Source organism: Phalacrocorax aristotelis, chromosome 1, assembly GCF_949628215.1.
Source record: "Phalacrocorax aristotelis chromosome 1, bGulAri2.1, whole genome shotgun sequence".
Lineage (NCBI taxonomy): Eukaryota > Metazoa > Chordata > Aves > Suliformes > Phalacrocoracidae > Phalacrocorax > Phalacrocorax aristotelis.
Genome location: NC_134276.1, coordinates 57625213 through 57642581, shown reverse-complemented (window position 1 = coordinate 57642581; position 17369 = coordinate 57625213). Strand labels below are relative to the sequence as shown.

Genomic DNA, 17369 nt, shown 5'->3' with positions numbered 1-17369 from the left:
CTTCTAAATGAGGAACTGATAGTTAGAAGCTTCAGCTCAGTTACTGCAGTGGGCTGTGTGCTCAGCAGCTGCAGAACCCTAGAGGCAGCAGGGATAGATAGGAAAAATTGTCCTTTACAGAAAGTGTATAATGAAGATAATCAAAACTTATATTAATTGTAGGGTAAAATGGTGGGGAAAGGTACCTATTCAGAGTTCCTGAGGTCTGGCATCGACTTTGCTTCCCTTTTGAAAAAAGATGAGGAGGTGGAACAGCTGTCGGTTCCAGGAACCCCCAACCTGAAGCCTGCCCGGAGCCGAACCTTCTCAGAGTCCTCTGTCTGGTCCCAGGATTCTTCTGTCCACTCACAGAAAGATGGAGCAGTGGAACAGCCACCCGTGAGTGCTCAAAGGATAAGCATGTCTCAGTTCTTGTCTGGCTGTTTTTTAACTTAAAGTGCAATAAGGGCTTTCCCTGATGCATTTGAATTTCCGGGACTGTTGGATTGCATTAGCAGGTGAGAGCTCGCCTTCGGTGGATCTGCCTAGCACTGTGCTTGGCTGGCAGTCCTGCCACCTGGGCTGCAGAGGGCAGGCATCCCACAGCTCTGCGCTGCTCTGTTCAGACCCAGCAGGGTGAGTTTGTTCAGGTTCAGCATCAGATCCGCAGGATGCGGGAAGCATTCCTAAAGGTGTCCAAAGACACCGTGCTGTGCTTCCTTCATCCTGTCCTCTGACGGCGGCGCTCTGAAGGGCCAGTAGCTCTCTGTTGAGTGGGTTCTGTCTGTTCATGCAGTGCTGAGCTCAAATTAATGCTTTCCCTGAAATCCTCAGCTCTGGGAAGTGTGTGCAGGAGTGGTGGCTTGGTATAAAGTTTACATTTGCATGGCTGTTGTTTTTATGCCACCGATTTTATGCCTGTCTCATTTTTTCCTTTTCTGTCTCTCAGTGTCCCCCATCCACTGTTTGCTTAATATGATTTCTTATTTGCCATTCTACTTGTTTTCCCTATTAACAGATGCTTTGTTCGTACTTTCCGAGAGATGATTAGAACTTCATGGATAATTCGTTACTCTGGGCATGTGTTGATTGATTTTGGTGCATACATGCAGAAGACTATTTACTTTAAATACTTTCCTGAAAAGGAAAGGTTACACACACTTGTATTCTGAAAACACAATCTTTCCCAAGTCAAGGCCTTAGTTTCCAGAGCTGTTATGACTGAAAGTAGTATATAAGAAAAGAAAAACCTGGTTTAGCGGGCAGTTAAATATTTCTGCCTGTCAATGAAGTCACGTTACATGCACTGAGACTATTTTTTTTTGTCAAAGCTATACTTCTGATATTTGAAGTTTTTATATGTGTAATGACTTTATCTCCGTATTTAATTGTTCGCTAATTCTGAACTATGACTTTCAAGTGGCTTAGTCTGAATCTGTAAGTACAAGGTTGACTTTTTTTTTTAATTTTTTTTTCCAGGCTGAAAATGCGCTGGCTGCAGTGCCAGAGGAAAGCCGCTCTGAGGGAAAAATAACCTTTAAGGTTTACAGAAAATATTTCACTGCAGGAGCAAATTACTTTGTCATTTTTATACTTTTAGTATTCAATATTTCGGCACAGGTAAGTTGTTTGGAGCTGCAAATAATATCAAATGTTTTTTGGGTTTGCCTTTTTTATTATTTTTTTTTTTTAACATAGTGTATGCTTGTTACTGTGATGCTTCATCTAAAATGTTCAGGAGCATGGTGTTCTTCAATAATTTTGTAGCATATGCAATCAAATTTTATATATCAGCATGGAGTTTTGGTACAGCATTGAGAGGTCTTGCACTGATCCTTATTTCAACAGTTTTAATACTTCAATAAAACAATTATTTTACTGGCAGCATGGCACACAAATTACAAGCCAGTCTAATTTTTGGAGATGGAACACAAAATCGTAAGGTCTATAAAGTAGTGTTTAACAAACCTGAACAGTCAGTATGTTTCCAATTGAGGAGAGTAAAGAGATTTACTGGGTATAGGAGGACAGAGTCTGACAGAAGTGTTAAAAGGAAAGTTTGCTGATAAAAGCAGGTTATGAGAAGGGCTGGGAGGAGAGTCACTATTCAGCAGAATAAGAAAGCAAGGAAGAGGACAGGCAAATACTGTGTGTAATGCAGACTGTAGCAGATATCTAGAAGAATTTTTAAACAAGGAAAATTATTTTGAAACTTACTGGAGGAAATGGTGAGCTGAGGAAGCTGCGTGAAGATAGCTTATTGCCTTTTTCTCTGTTTCCTGCTGAGAAAGCTTAAATTCATTTCATGGAAATGATTGGTCCTGTCTGTAAAAAAATAGCCTGTATATTTAGACATGTTACTTCCTTTTTGCTTGTCCTTGAATTGAGTCTGTTGGAAAGATAGCTGAGCAAGATCAAATCTCTGAGGTAGACCGGCCAGAACTTTTAAATTCACGTGAACAGAGGAGTATTTTGAGATAAATAACTGTGTTACAAGTTTGTAGTCACCTCTCAGCACAGAAGGAAGGTGGTAGTACGAGTTTTTTTTTTTCTTCCTCTCTTCTCTCATCCTCCTTCAATCCTGTTTCTGGTAATTATCTCCTGTAAACACAAATTTCTGGACTGGTAACATCAGAAAGTTTGTTAATCAAAAAGCATTTTGGAATATCTCTAGTAGCAAACTTAGGAACTGAAAAAGAGTTCTTTAATGTGCAATTAACATACATTAGGAAGAGCTACTATATTTTGTTTGCTTAGGTGTATTGCTTTCCTTTAGTTTGCTATCATGTAAGGTAATTCAAGGTAACTTCTTTCTTTGTAGAGGGTTCTAATGCACCTTCTAATGTGCTTTGCAAATTGCTGCTGGTCTTGAAAGACTGGATGGCATACTTTCCTGAATATGTGATGTTTTCCCAGAGAACATGAAAGAACAGCAAGGAAATTTAATTTCTAATATTTTTTTTTTCATTTTGTAAGATCATTCTTGTATTTGCCTCTTTTACTCAAGGTGGCATATGTGCTCCAGGACTGGTGGCTTTCTTACTGGTAAGTTGATGATAACAACTGGTCAGTCACTTCTGCCTCTTCAGTCAAGTGCTGTTTGTCTAATAGCAATCAGTGTTGTACAGGTTGTGGTAGGGGGGAAACCTGTTCTAGGAAATTTCAGAATATGCTTGACCTTTTTCTGATACCCACTCATTTTGTGTGTGGGGAAAAAAACTTAAACTGTATGCTGAAGTGTAGCTTGTGATCGCTCCTGCCTGTGGTGTAATACATGACAACATCAACACATGGGATCTTTTGAACTAAAGATTTTCAAGAGTTGAATCTAGAAACAGTTAAACGTCCTCATGAATATTTGCAGAATGTGATTTGATGATCTTTATCTTCTGTGTGCATTTCCACAGGGCAAATCATCAAGAAAAGTTGAATGTCACAACAAATGGAAATAATGGAGCAAACGAGACTCAACATCTAGACCTTAACTTTTATTTGGGAATTTACGCAGGTAATTACACATGCACCTGTCTGTCTAAAGAACTGTTTATTATCTGATATATCATAATAAATAGTTTTGAGAGGTGCAAAGCAACGGCAATGTGGGGAAATGTGATTTCTAGCAGTAACTGAATAATTTCTTAACAGATTAGGAGCCTGCGCCTTGCTTCCTGGCTAAATTAATTGGAATAAATAAAATTTAAAAAAAAAAAAAGAAAATTAACAGAAGAAATAGGTTGAATGCAGGCTGTCTAATTTGCTTTGCCTGGATTTTGGAAAGTAAACTAGGAATTGAGTATTCAAAAAGTCAGTCACCGTAAGGTTGTGGTTATTGTCTATACTAATAGGTCATTGAGCTAAATCTTTAGTCATTATATGGATGGGCAAGAGGGATTAGAAATGGTTCTTCATTCTGCACTGTTCTAGGACTTGGCATGGGTACATTCCTTCTGAAGTGCCGTAGCAAAAGAATCAGTTCTTATAAGGCATCCTAGATGGGTATGCAAAGCAGGATGTTAAACATTTCAATAGGTAGCCATATGCTTCTGAATATCCAGAAAAGGGCATTGATCCTTGTATTCAGGCATCCAAACATCTTGAAATACTGCTCTGAAATATAGTAAAAATTGGCATGGAAAAATCACATGTAGAAATATGCTCTCAGACTCTGCTCTTTAGCACATCTAATGATGCACAGTTTTGTATGGCTTGGTGATTTCTTCATGGAGATGTAAATGTTAGGTCTGAGAAAACAGGTGGAATACCAGAAGAATTTGCATTGAGTGTGTTCAGAAACATCTCTCATGGGTGAGAGGATAGGTGGAGGATTTTTTTGGTGTGTGTGTTGGGTTTTTTTTGGGGGGAGCGCGATCCACGTGATCTAAGCACTTGACAGAAAACATTGTGCTTGGTCTGGGAAGCCCGATAAACTTGGCTCTTATTTTCTCTGTGTAATGTCTTATTTCATGAGCCGTTCCAGTGGACTGCACAGTATGATTAAGTGTGGCAAACTTGGCTTTCTCTGACCATATAACCTAAACCACATTACAGAAAATTTTATCCTTTAAGGTGAATTTTGTTCTAGATAGCAGAACAGCAAAAGTTACCTTCATATTGAAATGTTCAGATGGCTTAGTGAGATATTTGCAATAGTTGAATAGACAGCATTGACTTACCTACACGAAATTGTGAGTGAGGTTGAAAAAGTTATAACAAGATAGTACATTTCATATGAAGTACATAATAATCTAACTTACCTTTTCTATAACCTCTGAAACTGTATAAAATAATATAACATTTTTATTTCTGATCCTCAATGTTTGGAAAAAGAAAAAACTTGCCATGGTAGTTCCTTCGTAGTCCTTGTTTTTTCTACGAGACAAAGATTTAGAAGAGTAAATCTCTGTTAATCGGAAACCCCATTGGCCAGAACTGCGGTACCAATTCCCCACCTTTTCTTCTATAAAATGAGCGTGCAAAGAGTCCCTGTCTCTTTCATACTGAGGTGGTAAGCTTGTTAACGGGGAAAGCACAAACCTTCTTTTTGAGACAGACTGGATGAAGGACTTGAAAGTAAGTCTCGTTCCACCCCCTTCTCCCCAGCCATTTGGTTGTTTCAGGTGATTTGTGTGGTGAGGGCCATGCCGGCAGCTTCTAGTGGCTTCCAAGCCTGGGTGAAGTTGTACAGAAACGTGGGGTTCCCAGGACATGCTCCCTCTCCTCCCATCACTCCCACAGACCGCTGTTAGGCATGGGCTCTGCCATAGCCTCCTGCCTAGTATCTCTTCTGGTCCCTTTTTGCATGACCCAGCTTTCCTGTTCAGGTACACGCAGTAAAACTTGGAAAAGTTGATTTTCTTTTACCTGGCCTGGAACACATCAGTCAGGACAAGGCAAACAAGCTCTCATCCCAGCCACCTGCTTTTTAGTTAAAAACAGCGATGTGCAGAACATGAGCAATAAACTGTGAGCAGGCAAATGAAATAGCAATACCTTTCCTTGCATCCTGGGAGGATACAGGAGTAAGCAGGATGGAATAACTGACTGACTTAACCACATCATATAATTTAAAACCTCAGTCTTCCCCACTGTTACTGTAGCTGTAACTGAATTGCATCCAGTTTTAACTTATCCTTAGTGTAGGCAATGTTTTATGTTGATAGTTAGGGTCTACCTTAAGGGTGTCCTCAAGGCCAGAGCATCTGGGCTTGTGGTGGCTATGCTTAGTTTCTGGGGCAGATCACCCGGAGCCTGGAAGCACTGCCAAATGTGAGGTTAACACCTTCACTGTTCACCTTCATCAACTCGGAATCTGGGCAGCCGCATTGGAGCTAACACACAGCAAACAGAGCAGCAGCAATCTCATCGTTCTTTGTTTCCATCTTTTGCCCTGTAGCACCCCTGTCTTATAAGTGGAGAAGTGCCCAGAAGACAGACGAGCAGTCTGCAGACCAATTCCCTAGAAGGGCTCTATTTCACATGGCATAAGAGATGCATCTTATACTGTGTTAAAGAAATACACATAATTTAAATGATTTGATGTGGTTTGCAAGGGGAAGAATGGCATGAGTGGTTTGGGCTGATTGAGAATAACTCAAGGTTGTCTCTAAATAGCCATGTATATATTACTTGGTTAATACCTGCTGGCAAATGTTGGATCTTCACAGTGACCTCTGCAAGCCACAATTATACACGGCACTGTGAAATGAATTTCTTAGCAGAGCTGTTATGCAGAAGGTTTTAATACAGATTTATTTCATGGATTAACAGACATTTCCTACATTTCTGTAAAGTACCAATTCTTTCAAACCGAAAAAGAAATTGTTTAAACTGATGATATGATAGTAACTGATGCTAGTGGCAAGTATCACTGTTCTGTGCTCAGTCTGAGTCCCTAGGCTTAAGTTTGGATTCTTGCTCTATATAGAAGTCAACAAAATTTGGTTTTAGTTCAGTTTTATTTTTAAATTCTTTTCCTTGTGAAAGATCCATATCTATATGCATTCTCTTGTTCATGTTTTTTTAATTTCAGGTTTAACGGTGGCTACAATACTGTTTGGCATAATAAGAAGTCTTCTGGTGTTTCAAGTTCTTGTTAATTCTGGTCAGACTTTGCACAACAAAATGTTTCAATCCATTTTGAAAGCTCCTGTCTTGTTTTTTGACAGAAATCCTATAGGTAAGTTTAATAGTAAAAAACCCTTAACATTTAATGTGCCTCATTGATTATTTTAACTATACTATTTCTGAGCAATTACTATTTTATGATATTTTTACATATTTGTGGTGGGGTTTTTTTGCTTATTTTACTTAAAATTTAACAGTGTGGTCTTTTTAAATTTAAAAGTCAGAATGTTGACTGCTTATTGATGGCTGATTTTACTCTCTTCAAATGCAGTCTATGGAAAAATGAGTTACCTGTGGCTTTGGTGTTGTACATTGACCTGCTAGTTGCATTGCTGTTCTGATTCAGTTACACAGGGATGTCTTCCATATGCTGAACGTATATGCCTGCATTTTGTGGGGATGCGTTTCTTGTGCTTGTCTTTGAAAGCTTAACCCCATCAACTGCCCTTCTAAAAAATAATTTTAAGCGTGTGGTAATTCACAGTTTTGAGAAACTGTGTAGCTTACCGTCCGTCCAGAATGCACAAAAGCGTAAAGTGTGCAATTTAAAACTGTAATCCAGATCCTTATGTTCATCAAAAGAAACGAGAGAGAAGCTGGAGCAGAGTGAAGAGCGTGGGGAGGTGGGTGGTACTGATTTACTAACCAGTCTTACATGAGAAACAGAAATATGATGGTATTTACTCTCTTGAAGAAAGGAACATAGGCTTGTTCTCATAGATCCAGAAGCTGTTTAATGATTTTAATGATATATAGGGATGGCTTTATTGTTTCAGAGAAATTAGTAATACTTTCAGGAAAAAAAATACTCGTGGAGAAAAGGTTCACGGCTTCACGTCCGTAATATGATGAATGAAACATGTACAATTTTGCCTTTAAAAAAAAACCTATAAGTGTAGTCTGTGGTAAATTCAAGGCCACTGTAAAGGATTAGAAGTGAAGCCATAACCTCAGAAGACAGGTTAGTGGAGAGCTAGTGAGAGCACATACATCAGAAGAAATCATAGTACTGATAGGGTTTGCTGTCAGTTAAGCAGGGATTTTCCTCCCCCCACCCCCCCCCCCCCCGCCCTTTTTGTTTTGTGTGCGCAGCAAATTGCAGTAACTGTATTTTTGAGGGAATACATAATCGTCTTGTAAGAATGCCCATAAACCTGGCTCATCATAACAAACTAAGAACTACAGAGTAAACATCAGGGACAATCTAGGGTAATAAATAACAGTTTGCTTTGTAACATACTGTGAAGCTCAAATTAGCAGCGCTTTGTAAAAGTGACATTCGTAAAACCTGCCTATCGCTGCTATTCACACTGTTGTGATTGTGACTTACAGATGTGTGTTTCTATTTATCAGCAGATATTTTATAATACGAGATTAACTTTGGCGTGTATATATTTCTTTCCCTTTATCTTTCTTTTGGTCACGGTATCATGCAAAGGTACTGCTGTTCTGATCTGTACATCTTTTGAGAAGGAAAAAAAAAAAGGGAAGAGATGACGTGAGATGATGCCCGTGCTCAGAACTGCAGCATGTAGCAGTTCTGATATTCTGTTTTGAACATGTGTGTTTTGTTGTCTGATTTATGTGGGTTTTTTTAAGTGTATATTAAGCTTTTAGAACTTCAGATGCCTTTTTTTGCATTGGGGTGAGATTTGTTTAAGTAGAAGTCTTTTTTTTTTTTTTTTTTTTAATTATGCCTTGCTATGAAAGACATACTAAAAAGAAATTGGAATTATTAAAGGGTCCTTTTTCTAGGCTTGTGATTGTAATAGCCAAGCTAACCTATTAGTTGTCATATCCCATATTAGCAAAGCTGATGTTGCAGTGTCAGATCTGTCATTTAAGCATCCAGCGTGTTCTCAGTATTTGTGTGACTTAAGACTGTAAGACCTTAGCAGAAGCAATTGCTGAACTGACTTTTGCTGCTTTATTTATCAAAAAATAATCAGCAATTCAAAAGTGCCATGGCCAGTATTTTGAACACGCGGTGATCCATGTTCCAAAGTCAAGGAAGGAAACTTAAATAGACATCCCAAGCTCTCGATAGTTCTTATTGGGGAAACAGACTAATGAGAAGCATCAGGGAGTCGACATTAGGAAATGGAAATACATGGTGAATCATGACATGTCTGTCAGCTCCCAGCAGTGTAGATCCAATCAGTCGTGGTGAATAAATGAGATGACTTATTTCTAAAAAAATTATGCTTTGTGAATCAGTTTAGGCATGAGCCCAAGATCTCTCTTTACAGATTACATTAGCAATATAGAGGGAGGGGAAGGTTGTAAATGGAATAGTAACGAGCGTCTTACCCAGGTGATAAAAGTATTTTAATGTATTTTTGGAACCTGGATTACATAGCAGAGACAGAAGAGGAATACGAGGACCCCTCTCCTTTCTCCCTTCCCACCCAAAAATATTTGTATGTACACAGATGTCAGCTTGGTGTAAGTTGGCATAGATCTAAAAATAGATAGATTTACTGCTTTAAGTATGTTTTTGCACTGGAAGAACCTTATTAATAAACGACTGTCTGTCTTTCTTAAGTACTTAACCTCACCCTATTGAGTTGATAATCCTAAATCACTGAAGCTTATGTTATCCAGCATTCAGAAAGAGTGATCAGATATTTATGACTGAAATTCAAATTTATCAGCAGATATCTATACAGCATCGCTTAAACAGCTATAGTGAAAGCTTGATGGGAAGTTAGAGATTAAGTGGTTGTATTTTGGCCTTTATCACATCTGAGTTTTCTGCGGTTGTTGACAGAACTTGTTTATTTTTTGGAGTATAGAATTTGCCTCTAATGAAACTCCCTTTGGTCTCCTATCCATATCCCAGTAAGGGAATTGCATGCATGTCAAGGTATCAGTAAGGAGGAAAACATGGATGTTTTCTACTTCATAGTGAATGCTTTATAGATTCTTCTTCATGTGTCACTTGCAGGAATAAAGGGGTTGACTTCTGTGCATGTCTAGCACAAGAGGGCAGCATGATCTGTTTTATCCCAGTCTAGCATTACAACAGCCTGTTAGAAGGATAACAAAATATAACTGTTATGTTTTTAGAGGTGATATTTGAATGAATTTTCAGCCTCTCCACTAAGCAATAATAATGTGGTTCCATTCTGTTGACCTAATTATCTGTAAATATAATATTCTCTCTTAATCTTTTACACAATACCTTTTCAGCTTCACGTAATGCTGACTTCAGGAACTTTGTTGGCTTTGTAATAAGTGGCCAAAAGTCAGATAACCCTATAAAGTCTGATGCTTTGCTTTGGTCCTGTTAAGGAGGCCATCTTCAGCCATTATTCCTTTTAATTTCTTTTTCAAGATGTTTGTAACATTTTAAAACAAATTTGATAGCAATCTAGGCAAAAGGGACGAGGACTTCAGCAGCAATGACTTGAATTGGGAGTTCCCTCTTTTGAAATTAGTTTCTCATTGATAGTTTAGGAGATCATAGTTTTGACAAGCTTCACGATATGATTCAAGATTACTTGCTTAGCTTGTAAATGAATTGTTCTTTTCTGGGATTTGGGGACAGAGATTTCTTTAGAGAAGGGATGCTAATGTGTAACTGCATCACTTTCAGTAATGGTAGTTTTAGTGGAGATTGTGTGTAATTTTGAATTGCATTGAGCTTAGGAAACTGAAACCTGCTGCTGCTATGCTGATGGGTGCTGTAAGAATGGATGAATCATATGCATGAATTTGTTCAGATAAAATAGGAGTCTCTTCCCTCTCCAGAGATCTGTCTAAAATTCAGATTGAACCAGAACCACTGCAGAAATGCATATGAAAATCTAACTTTTTTAAAAAAAATTCTCTCTCCAAACTCTTGGTTCTGACAGTTCATAGGAGGAGGAAAAATATTTTGCCAGACATTACAGCATTTCCGGCCTTCCTAGAAATAGAAAGCACTGAATTGTATGATGGTTGCCCTCTACCTGTTAAATTAGCAGATTTATCGCCCCCCACCCCACCCTACCCCAATGCTTTGTGGAAGCTGTCAATAAACATTGATCTCTTTGGGTGCTTACCCAGACTTTGAGGTTTGACCAGGTTATAAAGAGTAATATTCGCTTGTGTTAGCAGCCAGGAATGACATGCCAAACTGATAGCTAATAGCAGCATATAAAAGCAAACTCTGAATATTAAAAGATAAAAATGTGCTGTTGTTATAATGAAGAGTTAGTTTTTCTTTAAGGCATAAAGATTTTAATTATGGTGTTCATAAATCAAGTGTTGAAACACCTATAATTTGACAGAGAAAGTTTCTTTATAGGATTAAAAGCATGTTCATCAATGCACAAGTGCCTATCTGCATTTTATCTGACAGAACCGTCAAATGGGCAATGTTGTTTAAGTATTTAAACTGTATAATAATTGCAACAAATGTGATATTTCAGCAGTCTGAAAATTACAATGCTTATAATGAGGTTGTTAAATTATACTCTATCAGTTGGATAGTGAAACTGCTCTAGTTAGTGTACATTAATGTATGCTTGTTCACACAAGTGATTCTGCTGAACAAGTAGCATGTTTAAACAAGAAATACTGGTCTTAAACCCTGTGATTTACAGTAGGTGGTGTTTTGGCATATCATGCAGTTAACAAGGCAAAGCTTCATGTTAAAATATTTCGTTTGTAGTCTCATTCATCACTTATATAAATATTCAGTAGTGATGCCAGAAAATGTATTGTATTCCTATTTGACTCAATGACTCAATTGCTTTCTTTTTTTTGGAAACAAGATCTGTGCTATCTTTCTGATACAGTTTTCAGATATTTCCTTGTGGTCAAGATGAATTCTGCGGGGTTGTGAAAAACTATACCAGCTCTTTTGACAGCTTTCATGTTCTCTTAAGCTAATACAAAAAAATGTTGTCCTTAAAGCAGACGAGGCTTTGTTTTTCACTCTCTATGCCAAGCTCTAAAGCACGTTCACATGTGCACAGGTTTGTTAGTTTATGTTGAAAGGAAGTCCCTATAGGACAGCCTTTTGTTGTAAAATAAAAACACAGATTCTCTCTTCCGTGTTGGTAATCACTTGCATTTGTTGTTATTAAGATGGCAACACAATAGGTTCCATCAATCATTGAGATCCTTAACAACCACACAAAGTTGTAAATATTATGTTTGGGTGTTTGAGTGGAACAGCTCGTCACTGAAGTAGGTGTGGTAATTAAAACCTGTTAGGTTGCTACATGTGTTTAAAAAAAAAAAAACACTTTAATGTTTTTTCATATAACAATGGCGATATGTACTTTAAACCTTATCAGGGCGTGATTATTAAATGGTATTTTGTGGGAGTTGCTCATTTACTGTTCGTATTATCATGGCCTTTGTTAAGAGTTTAAATAGTCTTAAGCTTCCATGTGTTTTATCACCATTATGATTCTGTCAGGAACCTTATAAAGTTGATTGCTGTAGGAGTAGTCTTTAAAGTTAGTAAATAGTACTCCGGAGTTATGTTTACGTTTATTATCTATTAGCATAACTCAATTCAACTCTCCTATTTTTCTCTGCAGGAATAATTGAATGAAACTTGGCTGTAACTGATGAGACAAGCCCATTACATTTTCAGTTCACCGAGTCAGTGCTCACCCTATTTACGCTTAATACAGGAGATAAAATTGAAAGGTTTACAGAAAAGCTGTTTGTAGGAGGGGACGGGACATTATTTGATAGGGAAATAGCATGAAGCTTGTACTGACAGCCACTTCCAAGTGCTGTCTCCTGCTTTCCTGGCACAAGATTTCATGTCCCTTCACAGAGATTTTCTATCTTCTTCACATTAAGATCCCCTGGTGGGGAAAACGGCCTGCTGCGAAACTCATTTCTGACCATATGCTGACCTGCCCAGATACTGCAAAGTCTAGGGTTTTTTTTTTTTATTTGCTAAAGCAACCACAGAGAGAGCTGCTCTCGCCCCACCTCAGCTGAGCAAAAAGGAGGCACAGAGGAGTCAACCAAGACAGAGAAACCTAATTAGAAATATTGACTTTAGAAGACAAGCCATTCAGAGGCACATCTTTCCTGCAAGTGGGGCAGGAAAGTAAAAATGGAGTTATGTTTTAGTCTTGCGTAGATGGCAGGCCATTTGACGAGATTTGTGGCAAGGTGGAAGGAAACGTTGGTTGGAGACACTTGAAAACAGAGTGGGAGACTGCAGTAATATCGATGGAAAAACTGCAAGGGGCTTAAAAGCGGGCCTAGCTTAGGTGATGCGGCTGCCAATAAGCTTTTGGAGATCATACGGATGGAGAGATTTTGGGAGCTTGATAATAACTAGTTTAAATATATAGCTTTCTTTTTTTTTTTTTTTTTTTTTTTGCTATTTTTAATCTGGTTAAAAATTGTTGAATGCTGTTGTGACTGTTGTGGATAGTGGGGATTGGAGGCCCTGCATGGATAGGACCTTCTTTATATATATTCTCTTGCTGTTTACGGATGCCTGTTCTGGGTGGGAAATGAGCATTTTTGAGAGATGAGGAAAAACTTATCAAAAACCTACTTTCCTTCCACCTTGGAACAAGGCAAAAACATTAAAAAAAAAAAAAAATTACTTTGGGGAAGAGCAGGGCAGGGGTAATGAATAGCCAGGTGGTGAGGGCATGTATGTGGAACATGGGGAAGGCAGCCCAGATCTGCTCCCTCTGATTTAATATGGGCCTTGAACATGTGGCTCCCCCATCCCAGGTGGAAGCCCTGTACATCATGCTCTTGGCTCTTCTGAGCTTTTTCCTATGCCATAAACTTTCATTGCCATCTTTTACGAACACACAGACACATTTAGACCACTGTGGTGTTTGCAGAAAAAACAGCCCTTTTTTTTAAAAAAAAAAAAAAAAAAAAAAAATCTGAATGGCTGTAAAAAAAAAAAAAAAAGACTATCACAGTGCAAACTCATTTCGTTAGCACTGTTCTTCTGCTTTATACTGCACAGAAATCTTTCTCCCAGATGATCCTAGGTAATCTGCACTGCAGCATCTGGGTGAATTAATTAGTTGTGGGGTTTTTTTTTGGTTTTTTTTTGTTTTTTTTTTTTTTTCAGATTGCCAGCATCTTGCAGATTATGCAACAAGTGAAGATTAGTTTGTGCCTGTGGTGATCTTGCAGAGTGTTTGGAAACAAAAGGCACTTCTCGATCCAAAATTAAAATTTTAGTGTAGAAAAGAATGGATGTTGTATGTGAATCTGCCTGTTGTGGCAATCCAGGATAAAAACCAAAGTATAGAAATCAACAGTTAGGGAAGTGAAGGTATTGAATTGAGTTTGACTTTAGTGTGCTGTTTGGTTTAAAAAAATACAAAGATAGAGTTAGTCACTAAGCCATTTGTGGATAGTACAAGACAACATTACTTGCTTGCTTCCACCCGTCTTCCCCAGGTATTCTTTTTTCCCACAGAATCAGTAAGTACTTTGTCCGGGGCTTTTTGTTATGTATTCAGGTGGATACATGTGCAGGACCTCCTTCAGGTTTTGATTTCTGATGTCATTTTATGCAAATTAATGTTATATTTGCAGGAGGCAGCATTATGACAAACTGTATATGTTGACAGCTATCAGTCTTAAGAGAGCTTTACAAAGTGGTTTAAAATAGCATCAAGCATATGAAGAATATTTTTTGTTGTTGTTTTATTAGTTATTGGACAATAGTCCTGTAATTAGAATAGTAGTATTTCATAGACATTAATTATTGCTTGTGGCAATACCAATCTTGAGGTAGGTAGCTTGAAACTGCAGGTTCATGGAGGTTTGTTTTGATGTTTATTTAAATTTGGGCTCTTGTTGAACATCCTCCTAGGTGATTCTCATTTGCATATTTTGCTGCCAAAACTTTTGATTTCGCTTGAGCAGAATACTTAGTTGTGGTGGTCCCGAACAAGAGGTTGCGGAGTGAGATTTCTGAAATGTCTGAAGGAGCTGAGGCTGCTTTAGCTGTTACTCACCTAATGCTGGGTAGGAAATTGTGTTTATAGAGTCAGCATGTGAAGCAAGCTGACTGGTATACAGGAAAAAGGTGTCAAAGTCTTCATTCTCAGCTGTTTGGCTCAGAGTAGAAGTGTGTTGTATACTAAGGAAGCGGTTTGGGTTTTGTGTTGGACTTTTTACCGCTATAAAAGACTCACAACTAACTACTGACCTGCTTGTCTTCTAGTTGTAGCACCTTCTCATCCTTCCTCATTTGCCAGTGAAAAAAAGAATACAGCAGTCACTAATACTGCTCAAACTTGAGCTTTTATCGTGTCTATTTTTGCAACATTTACGACATTCCTAAACTCAAAGGAGGTTTAAAGTTAAACTCTTCCTAAGTTCATGGGTTTTCCGTCCACTGGCATGGTCCTTGTCAGTTTTCACCTGCTCCGTACCTGAATTTCTCCTCTGCTTTGTGTGTCTGGGAATGCTATTCTTCCGTCTCTCCCAACCCCTTTACACTGTCTTCTGCATATGTCCTGCCCTCTTTCAAGCATAAATATTCACTAGCTTGTCTTAGTGTTGGGGCACAGAGTGTGGAATAATCTGAAGGTGCATGGAAAACTGAGAAGGTGAAGATTTGGAATGTGGACATTATTGCTGGCAATTATAAGGTATAATGGATGGAGGGTAGATGGCCTAACTCTTCTCTTTCTTGGTTTTCTTTTATCAGATGTAATGAGATTTGTCTCTGTGTGGGGTAAACCTGTTTTTTCTCAATGAAATTATTGTCTGTTTAATATGCAAATGATGCAATGCAAAATATTGCTAATTCGTGCGTAGGCAAGAAAAACCTCTCTTCTCTGTGGTAAGCCTCCCTTCATCAGGAGTACATCTTCCTTTGTCCCTGCATATATTCATTTCATGTTCATCAGGTTGAGTGTTCAGAACCCAAAATAGATCAGGCTAGATTTTCAGACAAAGTTCCTACATCTGTTTTTAAGATGCCATAAGTAATTTCTCATACAGGAATAATGTTCCTGCCCCATCCTTTCTAGGACATGTCCAGAGGACAGTAAGTGATTAGATGCCAAGGGCATTTGCTCAGTGTTGGGTTTTTTTTTCCCCTCTCTCCTTTTTAATATGAACATTTAAAGCTGTAAATAAACTTTATGCTATCTCATTCATCTCTTCTTCCAGTGTACTTATTTAATGTTTATAATCTGTCATGCTGGTCTTTAGAGAGAAGGTGGTGAGTGTCTGTCTTCACTTAGAGAGATTGGGTTTAGAATATTGAATGTTTTGTATGCAGTGATCTTACATGGGATAATGAACAGTTTCAGAAGTACTGTTGCTGTCTATCACTTGTGTTTGCTTTCTCTTCCCTCTCACTAAAATAGGGGAATATATCCTTAATGCTGGACAACTTAATGAAGACCCTTCTATTTTTGTTATGACCTGTATTTACAGGTCATAAGTAAATCTGTCATGAGTAAATCTGTGCATCGCCTAATGAGATAGGAGCCTATCTTCCTTTCAGTTTACAGAAGGAGAAACTAAAAGCAAACTGAAGCGCAGGGGTTCCTGTGCCTTTTCAGAGCATATTTAGCGCTTATTTGGTTAAGTTATTGTTATGTATCAAGTACAAACAGCATCTTTGTTATGGTAAGATTATCCTTTCAGTAATAGAGGTTAAGGGGTTCAGTGAGTAAAATATACAATTTTCTAGCTTAAAACAATAGAACTCCTTCAAATCCACAATTATTTCTATTTTCTAGCCATTTAGGATTCCAGTTTGAAGAGTATGTGTAAGGAGGAATGACCAGACAAAGGGAAGGTATTAAAAACATTAACATTAGCCTAGGTTTACCAGGTACGTGACAGAGAAGCAGGCTCTTCTGGGGCATTATTGAGAGCACCGATCTTAGGCTTTTGCTTTAAATCTCAATGGAGAAGAGCTGTCTTTCCTACCCACTACAGTGTGGGGGTTCAGGGTACCTAGCGGTCTGTGTGCTTAAGGATGGGTATCTTAAAATCTTCAGTATTCTGAACTTACCTAATGAATTCTTAAATTTAAGAGAAAGGAATGAACCATAATTTTAAATTTTATGTATGTGTAAATATACACACACACATATATATAAAAGATATATATTAAAAATACATACGTGTGTATATTTAAAAAACCCTTATGCTTTGCCTGATGTTAGTATAATGCTTCTTTCCTTTCTCCCTTACTTCATTCCCCAGTCTCCTCTTAGAAAAATAATTCTCCCTCCCCTCAGTCTCAAAAACCAGCCAAAAGTAAACAATTACTGTTAGCCTTCCAGAATATTTCTGGTATTTCCTGACCAAAAAATGGTGAGATGGTTTAAGGAAGAGTTGGTAGTAGCTACCTTTAGTCAGTTAATGTTCGCTTACCGTTGGACAAAAAAAAAAATTGATGCTTATTTAGGACAAAAGATATCTGCAGAAACTTCTTCAAATTGAAAGCACCAGAACTGTGAAATATAGATGGTTTTAGCTTTAGAAGTGTCATCTTTTTTTTCTGTTGAACTAACAATATAGAGGGAACATTTTTTCCCCAATATTTTCAACAGAAAACTAGTTATACTAGATTTCTTCTAACATTAAGAAATCTTATCTAAGGAGCACTTTCAAAATAAAACCAAATTTGAGAGAAAAAAGAGCCTTGAGGTTTTTATTAAGCTGAAAATTCTAATATTCCAAATATGTAGTGACAGTGATCTTTTTTCATAATTAAGCTATGAATATGGTTTCATATTGAATTCAAAGCCATTCACTAAATGCCCCTTATTTAAACCCCCAAAAATCCCCAA

The 17369-nt window shown here is 37.9% G+C and overlaps 1 protein-coding gene across 1 annotated transcript in view; it reads left to right on the top strand.

Moving 5' to 3' along the window:
* Positions 1 to 17369, top strand: part of ABCC4 (ATP binding cassette subfamily C member 4 (PEL blood group)) — a 153337-nt gene that overhangs the window by 51237 nt on the left and 84731 nt on the right. The window contains exons 15-19 of the mRNA XM_075089741.1: positions 163 to 378; positions 1459 to 1599; positions 2987 to 3024; positions 3387 to 3487; positions 6509 to 6655. Coding sequence (XP_074945842.1) covers positions 163 to 378; positions 1459 to 1599; positions 2987 to 3024; positions 3387 to 3487; positions 6509 to 6655 — 643 coding nt within the window. The remainder of the gene's footprint in view (positions 1 to 162; positions 379 to 1458; positions 1600 to 2986; positions 3025 to 3386; positions 3488 to 6508; positions 6656 to 17369) is intronic.